The sequence below is a fragment of the Meleagris gallopavo genome, chromosome 2 (genome assembly GCF_000146605.3).
Source record: "Meleagris gallopavo isolate NT-WF06-2002-E0010 breed Aviagen turkey brand Nicholas breeding stock chromosome 2, Turkey_5.1, whole genome shotgun sequence".
In the NCBI taxonomy this organism is placed as follows: Eukaryota; Metazoa; Chordata; class Aves; order Galliformes; family Phasianidae; genus Meleagris; species Meleagris gallopavo.
The window spans coordinates 12277651-12291848 of record NC_015012.2 but is presented as its reverse complement, the minus strand read 5'-3'; the positions used below and the strand labels follow the sequence as shown (position 1 = coordinate 12291848).

The following is a 14198-nucleotide window of genomic DNA, read 5'->3' as shown; positions in this document are numbered from 1 at the left end:
TGAAAGGACCACGTCTGCATCTTCAGAACAGTAATAAATACAAATCCAGTCTAAAAAATTTTTTGCTATGACACTGACTCATAGATGTTGACTTCTCTGAGACTGAGCAGTTTAGCAGTCAGATGACTCACTTCACATGGCACTGCTGAAAATGTGACACACTGCATTTTGCTACTCAGCATAGCAAATTAATGGCAGAAGTTTAAAGATCAGTTTTAATGTAAATTAATTTGTTTTTACATACTCTATTTATTGTTATGGAAGAAGCACAATATTTTTCTTACAAATTTTGGCAACAATAAATACTTTCTTCTCTTACAGGGAGAGATCTAAAACTATAATGGCTAGTTAGTCTAGAAATGCCTGGACACATTTGAAATATCTGTGTTGTGCTACTGATAGAGTAAGCTTCAGTTTCCTGAACTGAAATAATAAATCTGTTTTTATGTAGGTTGCTACAAAATAAGTGTGTCCTGTTTATTTCCATGGAAACTACAGCAAGTACAACAAGCACAATCACACTAGTTGACAGCACATTCTCAGCTACAAAATATTATTTTTGAATAGTCACCAACATTATGCGCTTTCACCAGCAGTGAAAAGCCTGCATGCTGTACAGAAGTTTGCCCCAGAAGAGGCGTCCAGTGTTGCTGTCACCACTGCTGAAACACACCACCCACCACCTCACTGTGCAGTGGGTATCAGTGGATGCATTTTCTTCCACACTGAGGAATTCAGTACCACCCTTTTACTCCATGAGCACTTCCGTGTCAGATGCCATTCTGTCAGACTGCCCCTCTGCTGCTACCTGTCATACAGCAACGAGAATAAATGGAATATTGGTGGGCAGTTTCAACCTCTACTGCCATACCATCAACACACACTTCTAATGTCATGGACCAACGCAGTAGAATAGGAAACATTTTTGGAGCAGCCCTCTTTATAGCAGAACTGTTGAAGAGCAGTTTTCTTTGGTGTTTTGATGTTGGTTAAGAATGCAAGTGTTTAATGGAATCCTACTTGAAAATAGGATGCAGTAATATAAAAACAAAGGTGACTAAATTACTCTGCATTTTCAGGTCTTACTTGAAAGTTTTCAATACTTAACAGAAACTGAAATACCAAAGTGAGAAGAAATCATATTAAATTGGTTGTTTAAACGTAGTAACACTAAACCTCTACAGGTACAGGAAGATAGAAGCACAAATGAGAATTGAGACTGAACTGCCCATAGGAAGCCATGCTAGCTGCTTATTTATCCTTTTCAACCACTCTGGGAGACAAAACTTACTAAGACAGTGCCTTTGGGTATACACAATCATTTAGCTTCATTATTCCTTATGCTTTCATATTTTTCATAGTATATTGGAAGATCAAGATATGAATAACTCCTGTAACAAATTCCCAAAGGATGCCTTTATAGCACTGAAGTAATCATTTCAGATCAAGAAAAGAAATAAATTTAACTTCCTCTCCCCCAGTAATAAAATGTTCATAAAAATGAGAAGAAGTCTGTACAAGAGGCCTGGAAATATTTGCTTTTAATTACACCTTTCAAAACTGAGTTATACAAGACAATGTCACTGTTTATTTTCAGTACATATATTAAATCAGGAAAAATAAGCAGGCTATAAGTAATTCTGTTTTCTAGAAAGGCATGTCATGAATATTTGTTCCCTGTGACTGAAAACAGAAGGAGAAGAAAACAGAATAAAAAAAGAAGAAATTGTAACAAACTTTTTGATCTCACACGCATGCTGAAAATGAGAGTTTCTATCAACCTTCAATCAGCCTTATTTAAAGATCAAAATAAGGCTAAGAAGCTCAAAGCCTTTCTTTTTAAAAGAAGCAATGCACAAAGAGTTAAGTGAATGGTAACTGGCACATTTTTGCAGCTTTGCTTCAATGGTAGAAGCATTATTTATAAGCCATCTTGTATTCTAAAGACAACAGTAAGATTCCACTGTCTGAAAGCTTTTTTCACACCCCTAGTCTGCCATTTATTTATTTATTTTTTTTAAATGTGTCATTGCCTGCTACATTTAAGAGATTCAGGTTGAGTTTAATACGTTGCTAAACAAGTTACATGTGAATTGAAAATCTTCCAGCAATTTAGAAGCAAAGTGCATAGGGAAAAGGGCTAAAACGTCTTCAGAACAAAATTTGAAAATAAGAAATGCTGCTTAAGGGACTTGCTAAGGAAGATATTCTCTTTTTACTTAAAACCATAGAACAGTGATAATGCCTTGCCACAATACAAAGTCTGTCTGAACGCGTAAAGCCTTTCTAAGGCTACGTAAATTCTAACCCATATTTTCTCAGTAAGTCAATCAGTTTCCCCCATTCCTCTGAAGAGGCCATAGTCTTGACAGAAACATCCAACACCCTGCATTGTACAGGAAGACCACCAGGCTTCAGCACTATTTTCTGGAGAACAGTTGAGTTTCTTAGAAAATTTTTGAAGAATCATTTGTTCTTTTGAATATACTAATTGGTGCTTCACAGAATACATGGTTAACCATTTAGCAGTTTCTAACACATTCAACGTTTGAAAATGCTATGTCTGCAGATGAACAATTAGATGAATACTTACTAGCCAACTATTTGACTTAATTTCTGTCTGTTGTCCATACCCAACCATTCCCAAGTACCTTAATATGTTATAGATTCTTAATTGAAAGCAGAGTAATATGACTGCACAACACAATTCACATCACAGAGCTAATTTTGATCTTCAATTATGCATGAGAGATCCAAAATCAAATTGGCTGTCTCGACAGCTACTTGCAGGCCATTATACTTTGCAGCAAAGCAATCCAGTGTCATAAAGTCAGCAACCTTTACTGAAGGCTGTTTTGGGCAGCTCTCTATAGGAGAAGAGCCAAAGAATGGTCGCAAATGTCTCCAGCTGAGATCCTTTGTGCTACTGTTTATTCCACAGCCACATTTCAAAAGTAAATCTGACCAATTAGAGACCGAAGGAAATCCTGATGGAACAAGCCAACAGTGTCCATAAACCGTATCAGTGAGAATTTCTCCATCATCATGACTCAGAGAACAAGCTACAGACTCCAATGAGCGACAAAACGCGTCAGCAATCAACTGGTATTGTGTCTGAGAACAATCCACATCTTTAAAACTGCTAGTGGACAGACAGCAAATCTTTAAAGAAAAAAGAAAACAATTAGAATGGTGGATTTAGAGAAATGGCTTTAGTCAAACATACGAATTTTTTTTTTTTTTTTTAAAGAGTTCACAGTCAACAGAAAAATTCTTAGTTTGCTCATTATTTCAATAGGAAAAGCTTCTAGACTTGTCAAAGCTGAGTCCTGCACGATTATCATTCAGCTAAAGTCTACACATTTTTATCATAATACTTAAACACTACAGATACCTAAAGAAACAATTACAAGTGCAATATTAATGAAATTCTGAAATGAAAGATGCCATTAATGAAGTGCTTCAAAGACACCTTTGTTTTATGAATTCAGACAAACATGCAATAGAACAAGTGACAAATATACTAACTGTAACAGAAATTGTGAAATTCTTGACTACTAAGTTTATTAAACAGCTTTAAAATACCCTTTCTCTTACATACCTTTTGTCTGAGGTATGAAGCCAAATGTGTTTCAGTACAACCACCTCCTAACAACGCCAAGGGTTCCTTGAGTGTTAACTGCAAAACATGCTCCGCAGTCTCACAAACACGCTGAAAACCATGAGAATTTTTCATTACAAACAATGTAATAGGATTTCACCAAATTAAAAAAAAAGAAACACAGCAAACTGGAATAAAGTTTTTAGTAATTTCCGATACTGACTTCATAAATTGAAATGTCAATATAAACATGTTGAGTGGCTTCCAAAGCCACATTTACTGAGTAAGAAATGTCATTATTCATCCACACACTATAAGTGTTGAAATAAAAATGAAAGGTGTATTTCACTCTTTTTTTGTAAAACTGACTTACAAAAAGGTGACCTGTATCAACACCAGTTTTAGAGTAACTATTCAATAAAAAAATTACACTTCTCTGCCACTGCAGGCAATGCTGCTGACCTTTTCCTGGGCAATTTATTTATGCTCCCATAAGCCATTGAGAATGAAAACATCTACCTAGCACTGATTTCAAGAATAGGTGAAAACCGCTTGTTTCTGAACAAGAAACATTAAACAAACAAGCACTCCAAGGATTTTTAAGGTCTGGAAATGAAGGAGTTTCTAAATGCTTTCTTGAAGTTGCCTAAACTCAACTAAGCTCCATTTAGGTACCAAAGCTTACTGTTAAAAAAACCTACTGTATTTGTATTTCTCATTATTCTAATTTTTTTCACTGAAAACATCACAATAGAAGTTTCAAAATTTGCTTACCTTCAGCTCATCCCAAGTTGTTTCATTTCTGTTACAGAGTATCAAGCTGCAAACAACCGTGTCATTAGGAATTAGATGCACAAAATGTTTGGAGGCAAAACTCTTGGCACACACTTCCTTCAAACTGCCATAACAACTGGGAGACAGTGAGTATATGGAAGCTATAGGCTTTGAACCTGTCCAATTTAAAAAAAAAATAACAGAACATGCATTACTGTCATCACAGAGTAGTCATCTACTGCATTTCACAAAGCATCAACCTTTTTCCTTCAGGCTTTTTAAATATTGTATGTTCTACAATAATTAACATTTGAGTCTACACAGACAATCTCAAGCAGAAACCAGCATGTTTTCAAAGTGTAAGACTTAGCTCAAGATAAAAAGTAATTTTATCATTCTCATTAGATAAGAGTTTGAAAATAATTGACATGTGCAAATAGTTGCTACAATTACATACTTCTCATAGAACAATCAGTGATCATTTGTGCAGTAGATCATTGCAGCCAAGCCAGTACAAGAGCAAACTCTTATGGAATTGCTTTTAGAATGAAAAGGAGCACTGTCTAGTCTGAAACACTTGCTCTGCTGCTATGGTAGGATAAAGACAGAAACAGGAGAATTCCTGCTCCACAATGACATCAATCTAGAAAGGTTTTCATTATGAGACTAGCAGCAAGGGTAACTATTTTGTATACAAAAAAACAAAACAAAAAACAACACATTACCTGTCACTTGACTCAGGGGTTCCATCACTGATAGCCCAGCCCTGTCCACAGCAACAACATGGTTATCTTTCAGATACTGTTTTAATGATGGATGGATAACTTTCTGGCAGACTACAAGGCCAACTTCATCATTAACCAACTGCTTTCCTACATTAAGCAACTGATCCAGCTCTGACATTTCTAAAGAAACTCTGTGGTGGACTGTTACTGTTCCTTCTTCTGGGTCAAAGAGGTCTCCTGACATGGACACACAGAAAACTGCTACCTTGACAGTGTCAGAGCAAGTTCTTTTGACAGAAAACAGTTTTGCAAATTGAATTTCTGGTGCTTCTATCAACAGTCCAGGAATAACTGCAGAATCCAGAACTCTTCTACCTTTCACAGGTACCGTTATACATTTTCCTAGAACAGGCTTAGCTTCAGGATGGCATGGAACAGTAAACATGAAAGCCTTCACAATTAGCACAGTGAGATAATCAACCTCTGTTTTATTAAGCATGCAAGCAGGTTTACTTATTAATATGCTACGTACCAAACAAAGAAGAGTCTCAAGATTACTAAAATCCACAGACACTCGGCAAGCACAGGCCTCAGACTTGAGGTAGTCAGTACACAAACTCAAAAGATGTTTGCTTACTTTTATGACAGTGCAAGATGCAATATTTAGGTTTTTAAAGCTTTCAATCAAACTACAGCAAAGAATGGCAGTAAATAAGCCACAGTCACTGAAGCGGGACGCATGGTTCTGTACAGAAGCTGTCAAAACCTTTAATACAGGGTGACTGACAGAAAGACGACCAAGTATGGCAGAAGATTGTGAAGTTAGACAAACGTAGCCTCCCACACCATTATGGAGCTGTTTAAGTCTACCAGCAGGCCCATAGCAAGATTTTAATATTGCAATTAACAGAGACAGTGGCTGACTAACAGTAGTTAAAGGTTCACTAGTAAATAATGAAGGCTTTTTAGCTTCAAGGCGAGACATTTTCAAAATTAGATTTTAATTCTGTTAAACAAGTGATTTCATTCTTACTTGGATCTAGAATTCACAGCACTTCAAAGCAGTACATTTTTATTCTTTGCTGACAAAGATTACTATTTTAAGTGTAAATATGCTAAGTACATTTGATTCTGCACACCAGCCATCTCAAAATGAAGCTTAAATCCCACTGTGAAATTGATAGTGACAGCTGTAAGCTACTTCATTCACGATGATCATCTCTCTTAGTTTCTGAATGTGATCGAGCAGATTTTTTTGCAACAAAGTTTACAAGCATCGTTCCAAGATGGACACCTATAAGTGACAGTCCTGCCACAAGCAGGAAGTTCTTTTTACTCCAGCTAGCTTTCCTCATCTTCTCTTCTGACAATACTCACAGGTGATGTTTCAAAGTTAATTATACCTACAATAAAAACAAGATTATTAGGTATACTAGCATGATCTTACACCAGTATCACACAGCTTTAAATGCTTATTTTTTTTCCCCAGAAAAACTTCACATATGGACAAAAACTACAGTATGATATTTAATTGGAAAAAAAAAACCACCACATTATATAGAGGTATACAGTACATAAATTATAAATTTTTATTACTACTTTCACTTCTAACCTCTAGGTTTTATGCTGTTTTACATGTAGGTTGATAGGTAGCATAGCTCTACAAAATACACCAAATGGTATGGAAGTGTCAGATTAGTGATGCTAAGCTGTTTTTAAACAAAGAACAAAAAAGTGAAATATTCAGCACTGCTTCCCATGCAGCCACTTCAGAAACAAAGATCTTAGCACATTTAAACAACTTCTGTCTCTGCCTCTGCAAGAAGGGTTTCTTACTTCAGTTTATACAGCATACACTTAATTAGCTCTTAAATATTTCAGAATGTAAAGATGCATTACTTACATCTATATATCTGTAATGTCTACAGAGACTATTCTCATTAGACTCTCAGACTTACCATTATTTTGTACCGTAACACTATTAACAACACAATGCATTATACTATGTGAAGTCATAATTCTGACCAGTTTTGAACCTGGAAAGGATACTATTACACACCAAATCAGATGCAGAAGCTTGACTGTTGCCTTGAAAAGTGATTGGGGTTTGTTTCAAAATAACTTTGAAAACCCGTAACAGCATCACATAATTAATCCCACTAATACAGGACTGATAAACAGTTTGAGAATTTACACACACCTTAAAAAAAAAAAGTCAGGTTAAGTCATCCACAAAAGAATAAAACTCTGGAAGACTAACACTGGAGCACCAATACTGCATTTTCTAGAGAAGTGATTTAACGGACACATCTCCTGCCTCAAAGGTGTAGGCACAACTGATTAGGAAGCTTACCTAAAACATAGCCAGAATGTTATTCTTCCTTATTTTTGCGATCACTTTGCATTACATATGTCACAATCCCAGGTTCTGGAATAATCTCCTTTGTCTCCACTTGGAAAAGTGGACTGGACTTGATGTGGAACCATGACCAGTGCACCAGGCCAAGACTAATTCCCATAACAATCAGAACTTTGTAGTCCTTCCATAAGGTTCTGAGGTTCATCATAAACTGGCATTTATGTATCTAGACAAAAATAATTAAAATATATTTCAGAAATTCTCTTTCCTCTTCTAACAGCACAAAGCTCAAATGTAAACATCCTTAATTACAGTGCAGCAAACGATTACAACAGCATGACAAAGGACAGCTTTACTTTACGACATATCCAGGAAAAGAAAGGTTTTAAAAGTAACCTCAATTCAGACATCTTGATCTGTTAATCACTACGTTGCTTCAAGTTTTGGCACACTAAGTGTTAAAGCTTTGTGACGTTTCCCTGATACGTTACCACCTCAGGCAGCAAATAATTAAAGGCTAAGTCAACACATAAAGCAGTTTCAAATACACCATTTCTCCTGCTCAGTTAACAAGAATAACTCAAGGGGCTCCTCAGAGAGCATCAGCTTTTAGCCTGCAGGCTGAACAAGCCGCTATGCTTCTGGTAGCACTCCAGGCTGCCCGGGACAGCAGCTCAGCCTGCCTGCCTTATTTCTGTGCCCTTGAGCCTCAGAAACTACAAGGGCATCATGAAGTGAACTCACTGCTCTTATAAAGAATACGAAGAGCCGCTCACACGAATTCTCACGGAGAAGCACATACCAACGTGTGCATAGGAAGCGACAATTACAAGTACTTTGATTTTATATCAAAATATTGGTTTTAAGAACTACAAAGGTACAGATCAGACAGCAAGCGCTCCCGGCCGCTTCAGTCTCTCACTGACGAGGAAAAACCAGGCACGCACATTCGGGCTCTGAACCGGCCCCACAAAAGCAGGCTGAGGTGCCTCCGCAGGGCCGTGCCGGCGGGAGCCCCCACCTCACCCACTAACACGTCCCTCCTTGACAACCTCCAGACGCAAATGGCCGACGGGGCAACGGCCGCCCTGGTGCGGGAGGAACCAGGGTTGGAGAAAAGACGCGATCGCCCAGCGCTCACCGCAGCTCGCCGGAAGCCGGGCCAGGACACGGGCCAGAACAAGAGCCGGGGGCCGCGCGAGGCCGCCTGCGCGTTTAAACCCCCGACAGCAGGAAGTAGCCTTACAGACACCGGAAGCGCCTCTCCCATCTCGAACGGGGCTCGTGCGAATATACGTGAGGACGTCCTTCTCCCTGCGTGCCATTGGCCTGCCCTATATCACGTGATCAACGAGCACGCTCGCTCTCCTACAGTCACCCACCGCCCTGGCAGCCATTTTACTTTAGGGCAAAACGCGGCGCGGGCCGCGGCTACAGAAGACGGCCATTTTGGATAGGGGAGAAGAAGCTCGCGTTTGGCAGCCATCTTGCTTGGGGGCAACGTAGCCATTAGGACCGTTGGAAGCGGGCACGGCGTGGCAGGAGACGCGGTGCGAATGCAGCGGGGCAGAGCTGCTCCCGAGCTCGGTCTCGTTGCCTGTAGCCGCCGCGTCTCAGGCTGCAGTCCCGCTTTCCCTGGAAACAGAGGCGCGCGGTGGCGGCTCGGAGTAACGGCCGTCCCTCAGGCTCCGCCTCCCGAAGCTTCCCGTTGATTTTAAAAAAGCCGCCTCGTCTTCGCTGCCTGCCGTTGTCCCCGCTCTCTCCTGTGCTCCTCTAGTCCGAGCCTTCGTGCAGGTGACGCTGTTACCTGACCGCAACGAGTTCAAGACGTTCTCAGTGCCTGAGCTCCCTTATCTGAACTTCCTTCTGCTTATCTTACTCTGTACTCACTCTGTATTCACTCTTTGCTTTACCTGTTCCTTCAGTCTCTGTCAGTAACATTTCTGTCGTATTTGCCCGCGGTTTTAAGTTGATGGAGGATTGCAGTGTTTATAACCGTAGCCGAAAGGCAGGTTTATTAGAAGTTAACTTAAACTTTAATGTCTACTCTGAAAGGAGCATAGCGATTCTGAAACATACATAGAACAGCTGGGATTCACTCAGCAAGGCAGAAGATCACAGCTAGCCCATCTGACAGGGCACTCTGCTGTGCATCTCATTGCTTTCAAATATCAACAGCTGTGTAGGTGAAATATACCACTGTTGCATTTGTGTTGTAGTTTAAAGGTGAATTGACACTCCAAGTGAAAGCGTTCAGATAACAATGAACTAAAAAAAAAAATTGTAAACTTTGTTGGAAGAGTGGTTTCTGATGAAGTGGAAAAAAAAAAAAGGGACAGCGGACTGGAATTCCTGAGATCGAAATGCCCACAGGTGATGGCATATTTCTGCAGAAGCAGAAATGCTTTGTAAGAATGTCTGTTGCATGGTGTTACCCTGCTGACCCTTGGGTCAATGTTTAGAAGCTATCTGCCAGAGCACTAGCAGTCCTTGCTCTCCAACACCTAAGCTCTAAAGAGTTCAGAAAAAGAAAGTCTTTTATGTTATGATAGTTGATTTTGGCTCTTTTATAAGTGATAACTAACAGTGACACATCCTAGAGAGTATCCAATTATTGTTCTGGGTTTGCTTTTTTTTTTTTTTCAGGTGCCCACCTCTTCTCACATGTGATAACAGCCCCTAAAGATGGGCAGAGCATGAACAATTTGCAGCGTTAGAAGTTGCTGTATGTGGGCATGTGTGGCAGGAGTTTTCAGTTCTGTCAGCACTGAAAGCCACAGCTTCACTAAGGTAAGATGTTGTTGATCAGCTGACTGATGTGTGTAATGCTGTAACGGGATAGAAAGTACTATGATAACAGCAGTATAGCAAAGCCTTTGGCTGTAGCAAATGAGAATGAACCCAAATGCAGCAACTATAGAAATAAAGAAAAAGAGCTGCTTACCTTTGGAAGGCCTCTGGGAGGTAGGGAACTCCACCAAGAGATGCCTTTGTCTCCACTACCAGCCCTTAAATGAGGTTTGGGAAGGGGTGGATCCTGGCTCCAGACATTTCAGTCACTCAGGAGTGTTGCATGCACCTGAGCTCCCCTGGGTTGCCCCTGCCTTCCTACCAGGTGCTCCATCACTGGTTCGGGCTGTGGCTTATCATTTCTGCTAAAACTTGCTTTCTGGGAAATCTCATTTCCTTAATTTTCTAAGTATCTGTCATTTCACTTGACTTTACATTTTAGAAAGGAAGGTATTCCATTGTGTCATTTTTAGAACATACCTGATGCTTCTTACCAGGAGGTTGTGTATTTAGTTCTGGAACTTGTTTTGATGTTTGTTTGTTCATTGTGTTTTTTTTGTTGTTGGTGGTGCAGGATGTCCATCAATAATTTAGATGTTTGAAATACTACAAACACCATATTGAGACTTTATATTTTAGAGAGTAAAATTTCTTAGCTAGGTTTTTCTGTCTTGTGTAGTTGTCTTCAAGTTTTCTTCTGGGTGATTTCATTTAGGACTTGGGTTATTTTGTGGCAGATGCAGTATTCCATGAATCAGATTTTGTTACTAAATAGCAGCAATTGTAACAGACCTTCATCCTTTGGTTGCAACATAGTAAGTATCGAAGTATTTTAGAGATGGATGGAGTCTTTTCTTGTAGCATTGTGGGATTTTTCCCCTCATTTCTTGATGTCTCGATATTGTAGTGTTTTGTTTTATGATTTTTTTTAATCTTTTTTTTCTTTCTCTTACTGCTTTGTAAATTAGATTTGGGGAAGAATTCTTTCTATAAGGGTTGTGGTTACATCAGAAACAGCATCCGTGTTGGGTGGCATGTTGTTATGTTGGTGATCCCAGAAAAAAATCAGACGATGCATACTCGCTTCTTGTTTTCAAGCAGGATATGAGCATTTGGAGAAAAGGTGGTACCCTGGCATTATTTCAACTCTTCTTTGTATCTTTACTAATGTAACGCTTAATGATAAAACATGGGCTTTTCAAATATTCATGAGTTCACAAGCTTCCATCACTGATGTGAAATGCGTGCTCTATGCAACTCAAAAGTGATATACCACAACTACTTTTTGTTATTTATGCCTATTGTTTTTTGATTTTTGTTTGCTTCTTTTTGGATGTGGGGAGGAGGTGGAGGGATCATTAGTAAACCTCTAGATTTACTAGTCTTTCATTGAAATTAAAATCCCAGCCATGAAAGTCACAGCTGGTTTGAATAGGGAGACCAGATTTCTTTTGTTGTTACTGTTCTTGCAGAGAGTCTGATACGCCATGTCTGTGTTTTGTGGGGTGTGATGTATCTTACTGCTTGCTTTATACTTTCGCATGAAGAGTGAGTAGTCCTTCCTTGTAGTTCCTGAACCAGGAGTACAGTTTTGTAGATCATTATAAGAAATTGAGAAATGCAGGGTTTTTGTTTGTTTGTTTTGCTTTGGTGGCTGCTATTCATTCCTTTTAGCTTCTATCTGACCAAGTTCTGACAGCTGCTACTGAGTTACTGAATTTGATCTCTTTCTAAGATTCTTATAGTAGTTCTGCTACATTTATTCTATGCAGCAGAACCTTACTGCCTGGCTGAATTGGAATACTCTTTTACAAGAGTCAAGAGCACTATTCCCTACGTTGTTTCTGAAACTCTATCAATAAAGTCAACTCAAGAAGTTAGTGAAGATTCTAGGGTTATTTTGTGCAAAAGAGAATGATAATCCTGCAGTGCAAGATACGGTATTCCAGTTCATGTCTGTGGCTGCTTCCTGGAAAATTATCTTCTCTGTGTTACTTTCTGCTTAGTATTATTGTTTAAACTGATGACATGCAGTACATACAATTCCTTTGATTTTTTTTTCTTTTTTTTTAGAGTGTAACAAAATCATCTTTTTAGCTGTATTAAAGTTGATTTTCAGTAACTACTTGCATGGCGGTTCTCAGTTCAACGTGGGTCTTAACCTGCTTACAGTAACAACTGGTTCATTTCTCACTGCTTATAGTACTTCCATCATTTCTGTTTCTTACTGCTTGGGAATTGACGTGGTATGTAGAGAAATCATGGAAGTAATTGGGAGTTTTCATTGAGCCAGTATACAGAATTGTGTTCTTGCTGGTTTTGCTTTTTCATGCAATTGTTCTGAGATGTCAGTTCTCAGCATTCGCATAAGTGGAATGAAAGCACTGCAAGGAAGTGATAGTCTAGTTAAAATTATTACTGTTGGATCTTAAGATCATAATTATCTGTGCTTTGTAGTTCTTAAGTGGTTCTTTATCTTGTTTCACACTTATTTGAAGCTAAATAAGGAAAATGACTGTGTTTTTAAATATATAATTGTGGTGTCTGACAGAGACAAATATCACCAACCGGACTTGTGTCCTGAAATTTTGACAGCTCTCTCTCAATGCTTTACAATAGCTGGAAGCGTATGGTGAAAAATAGGTACATAATCCTGAATTTTAACTCTTTTTTAATACTATCTATCAGAAAATTGACTCTATTTCTCTAGTTTAGGAGATTACTTCTGTAAGAATCTTGTAGAATATGAAAAACAGCTCTGTTCTCTGTTGTAATTTCAGTAGCAGTCTGTATAGCAGCAGTAGCTATAAACGCTTATCTTTAATTTGAAGCTTGAGCTGCATTGTTGGCTTCTATCTTTTGCCAGTACAGGGACCCTCATTCACTTGATTTTCAGTCCGGTCCACATCTTTCCCATGTATTTTGTCTTTTGTCCTTTCCTGGGTGAAAACAGAATGTATCTTAATTTTTTTAATTCCCTTTTTTGTATTGTTATTATTTGGTAACATGGCCTATTCTGTGTCTCTTTGGAATTCCAACATTGTGGAGTTAGCTGGAAAGTCTTTTGTTGGTTTTACTTAACTTGCTACCTTTTGGCATGTGAATGTTTAGCCATGATATGTGCTGAGTACTGCAACCACAATTGTTGTGTGCTTGGAAAATGGTAGTTGAAGTGAGATGAGTTTGGATTAGACCTGTGGCTTGTTTTGAAAGTCTGTTTGAAGGCTGTAGCCATCTGAGTGAGTTACAGTGCTCTACTATGGAGGAAAAAAAAAAAAAGGAAGTCTTAGTGATTGACTAGAGCTTTCTTCCCTCATCAGGAGGGAGTTGGGTTTAGATTCCAGCATGAATTAACACTTCTTAAGTTATTTGGAATTGTCAGGACTCATGCAGCCCAATGCTTCTCACCCAATATGCCAAATTAAGCAATCTAAATCCTGTTTAGGATAAGCAGGAGGATATCTGAAATTCAGTTCAAACTTTGTGCAATCAAAATAGTGTTCGGGTCACATTGCTTTATGCTTGTAATAGTCTAGAGCTTTAAATGAGCGTGCAAACGTGCATGGTCTGTGAGAAGCCATGCTATCTTTAACCTTTCCCCACTATCACCCATTCAACCTATCCCACTCTAATCCACTCGTACAAAAAAAAAAAAAATTGTGCTTTATTCCTGAGCTGATTTAAATGATACTCATGATTATTTGAACTGCCAGTAGATGGTAGATGTTTCAATTAAGAAATTTTCTTGCTGCAGTTCAACCTTGCTGAAGTGTGCATGATGGAGGAGACTTTCTATAGGTCTGCTGATGTATATGAGCTGTCATGGGTTCCCTGCTTATGTAGAAGTGGAGTATCCTTAAGATGGGAAGGGGTGAGCTTAGGTCTGAGGACTCTGACTAGAACTGGTATTATTTCATATATTATGATTATATGTTTTATTATATTTTAA

The 14198-nt window shown here is 38.7% G+C and overlaps 1 protein-coding gene across 3 annotated transcripts; it reads right to left on the bottom strand.

Moving 5' to 3' along the window:
* Positions 1-1524: 1524 nt before the first annotated feature.
* Positions 1525-10484, bottom strand: MKKS (McKusick-Kaufman syndrome). Of its 3 annotated transcripts, none has more exons than XM_019612610.2 (6): positions 10404-10484; positions 7454-7685; positions 5101-6503; positions 4376-4551; positions 3602-3712; positions 1525-3162 (listed from the first exon to the last, which is right to left on the bottom strand). In XM_019612610.2, exons 3-6 carry the CDS (start codon positions 6083-6085, stop codon positions 2722-2724), a joined length of 1713 nt encoding a protein of 570 aa, XP_019468155.1. In that variant the 5' UTR covers positions 6086-6503; positions 7454-7685; positions 10404-10484; the 3' UTR covers positions 1525-2721. The 3 variants fall into 3 exon arrangements, with proteins under 3 accessions (XP_019468155.1, XP_003203787.1, XP_019468156.1); XM_003203739.4 differs by lacking the exon at positions 10404-10484 and adding an exon at positions 8601-8744; XM_019612611.2 differs by lacking the exon at positions 10404-10484 and adding an exon at positions 8407-8430.
* Between the last annotated feature and the right edge of the window lie 3714 nt (positions 10485-14198).

Bases quoted from the DNA above. Each gene is read 5' to 3' on its own strand.
- MKKS (XM_019612610.2), bottom strand. From the start codon at position 6,085: ATGTCTCGCCTTGAAGCTAAAAAGCCTTCATTATTTACTAGTGAACCT. The intron at 4,552-5,100 runs GTAATGTGTTGT...TAAATTGGACAG, and splicing joins ACCCCTGAGTCAAGTGACAG to GTTCAAAGCCTATAGCTTCC. The intron at 3,713-4,375 runs GTAAGCAAATTT...CATGGTTTTCAG, and splicing joins CAACTTGGGATGAGCTGAAG to CGTGTTTGTGAGACTGCGGA.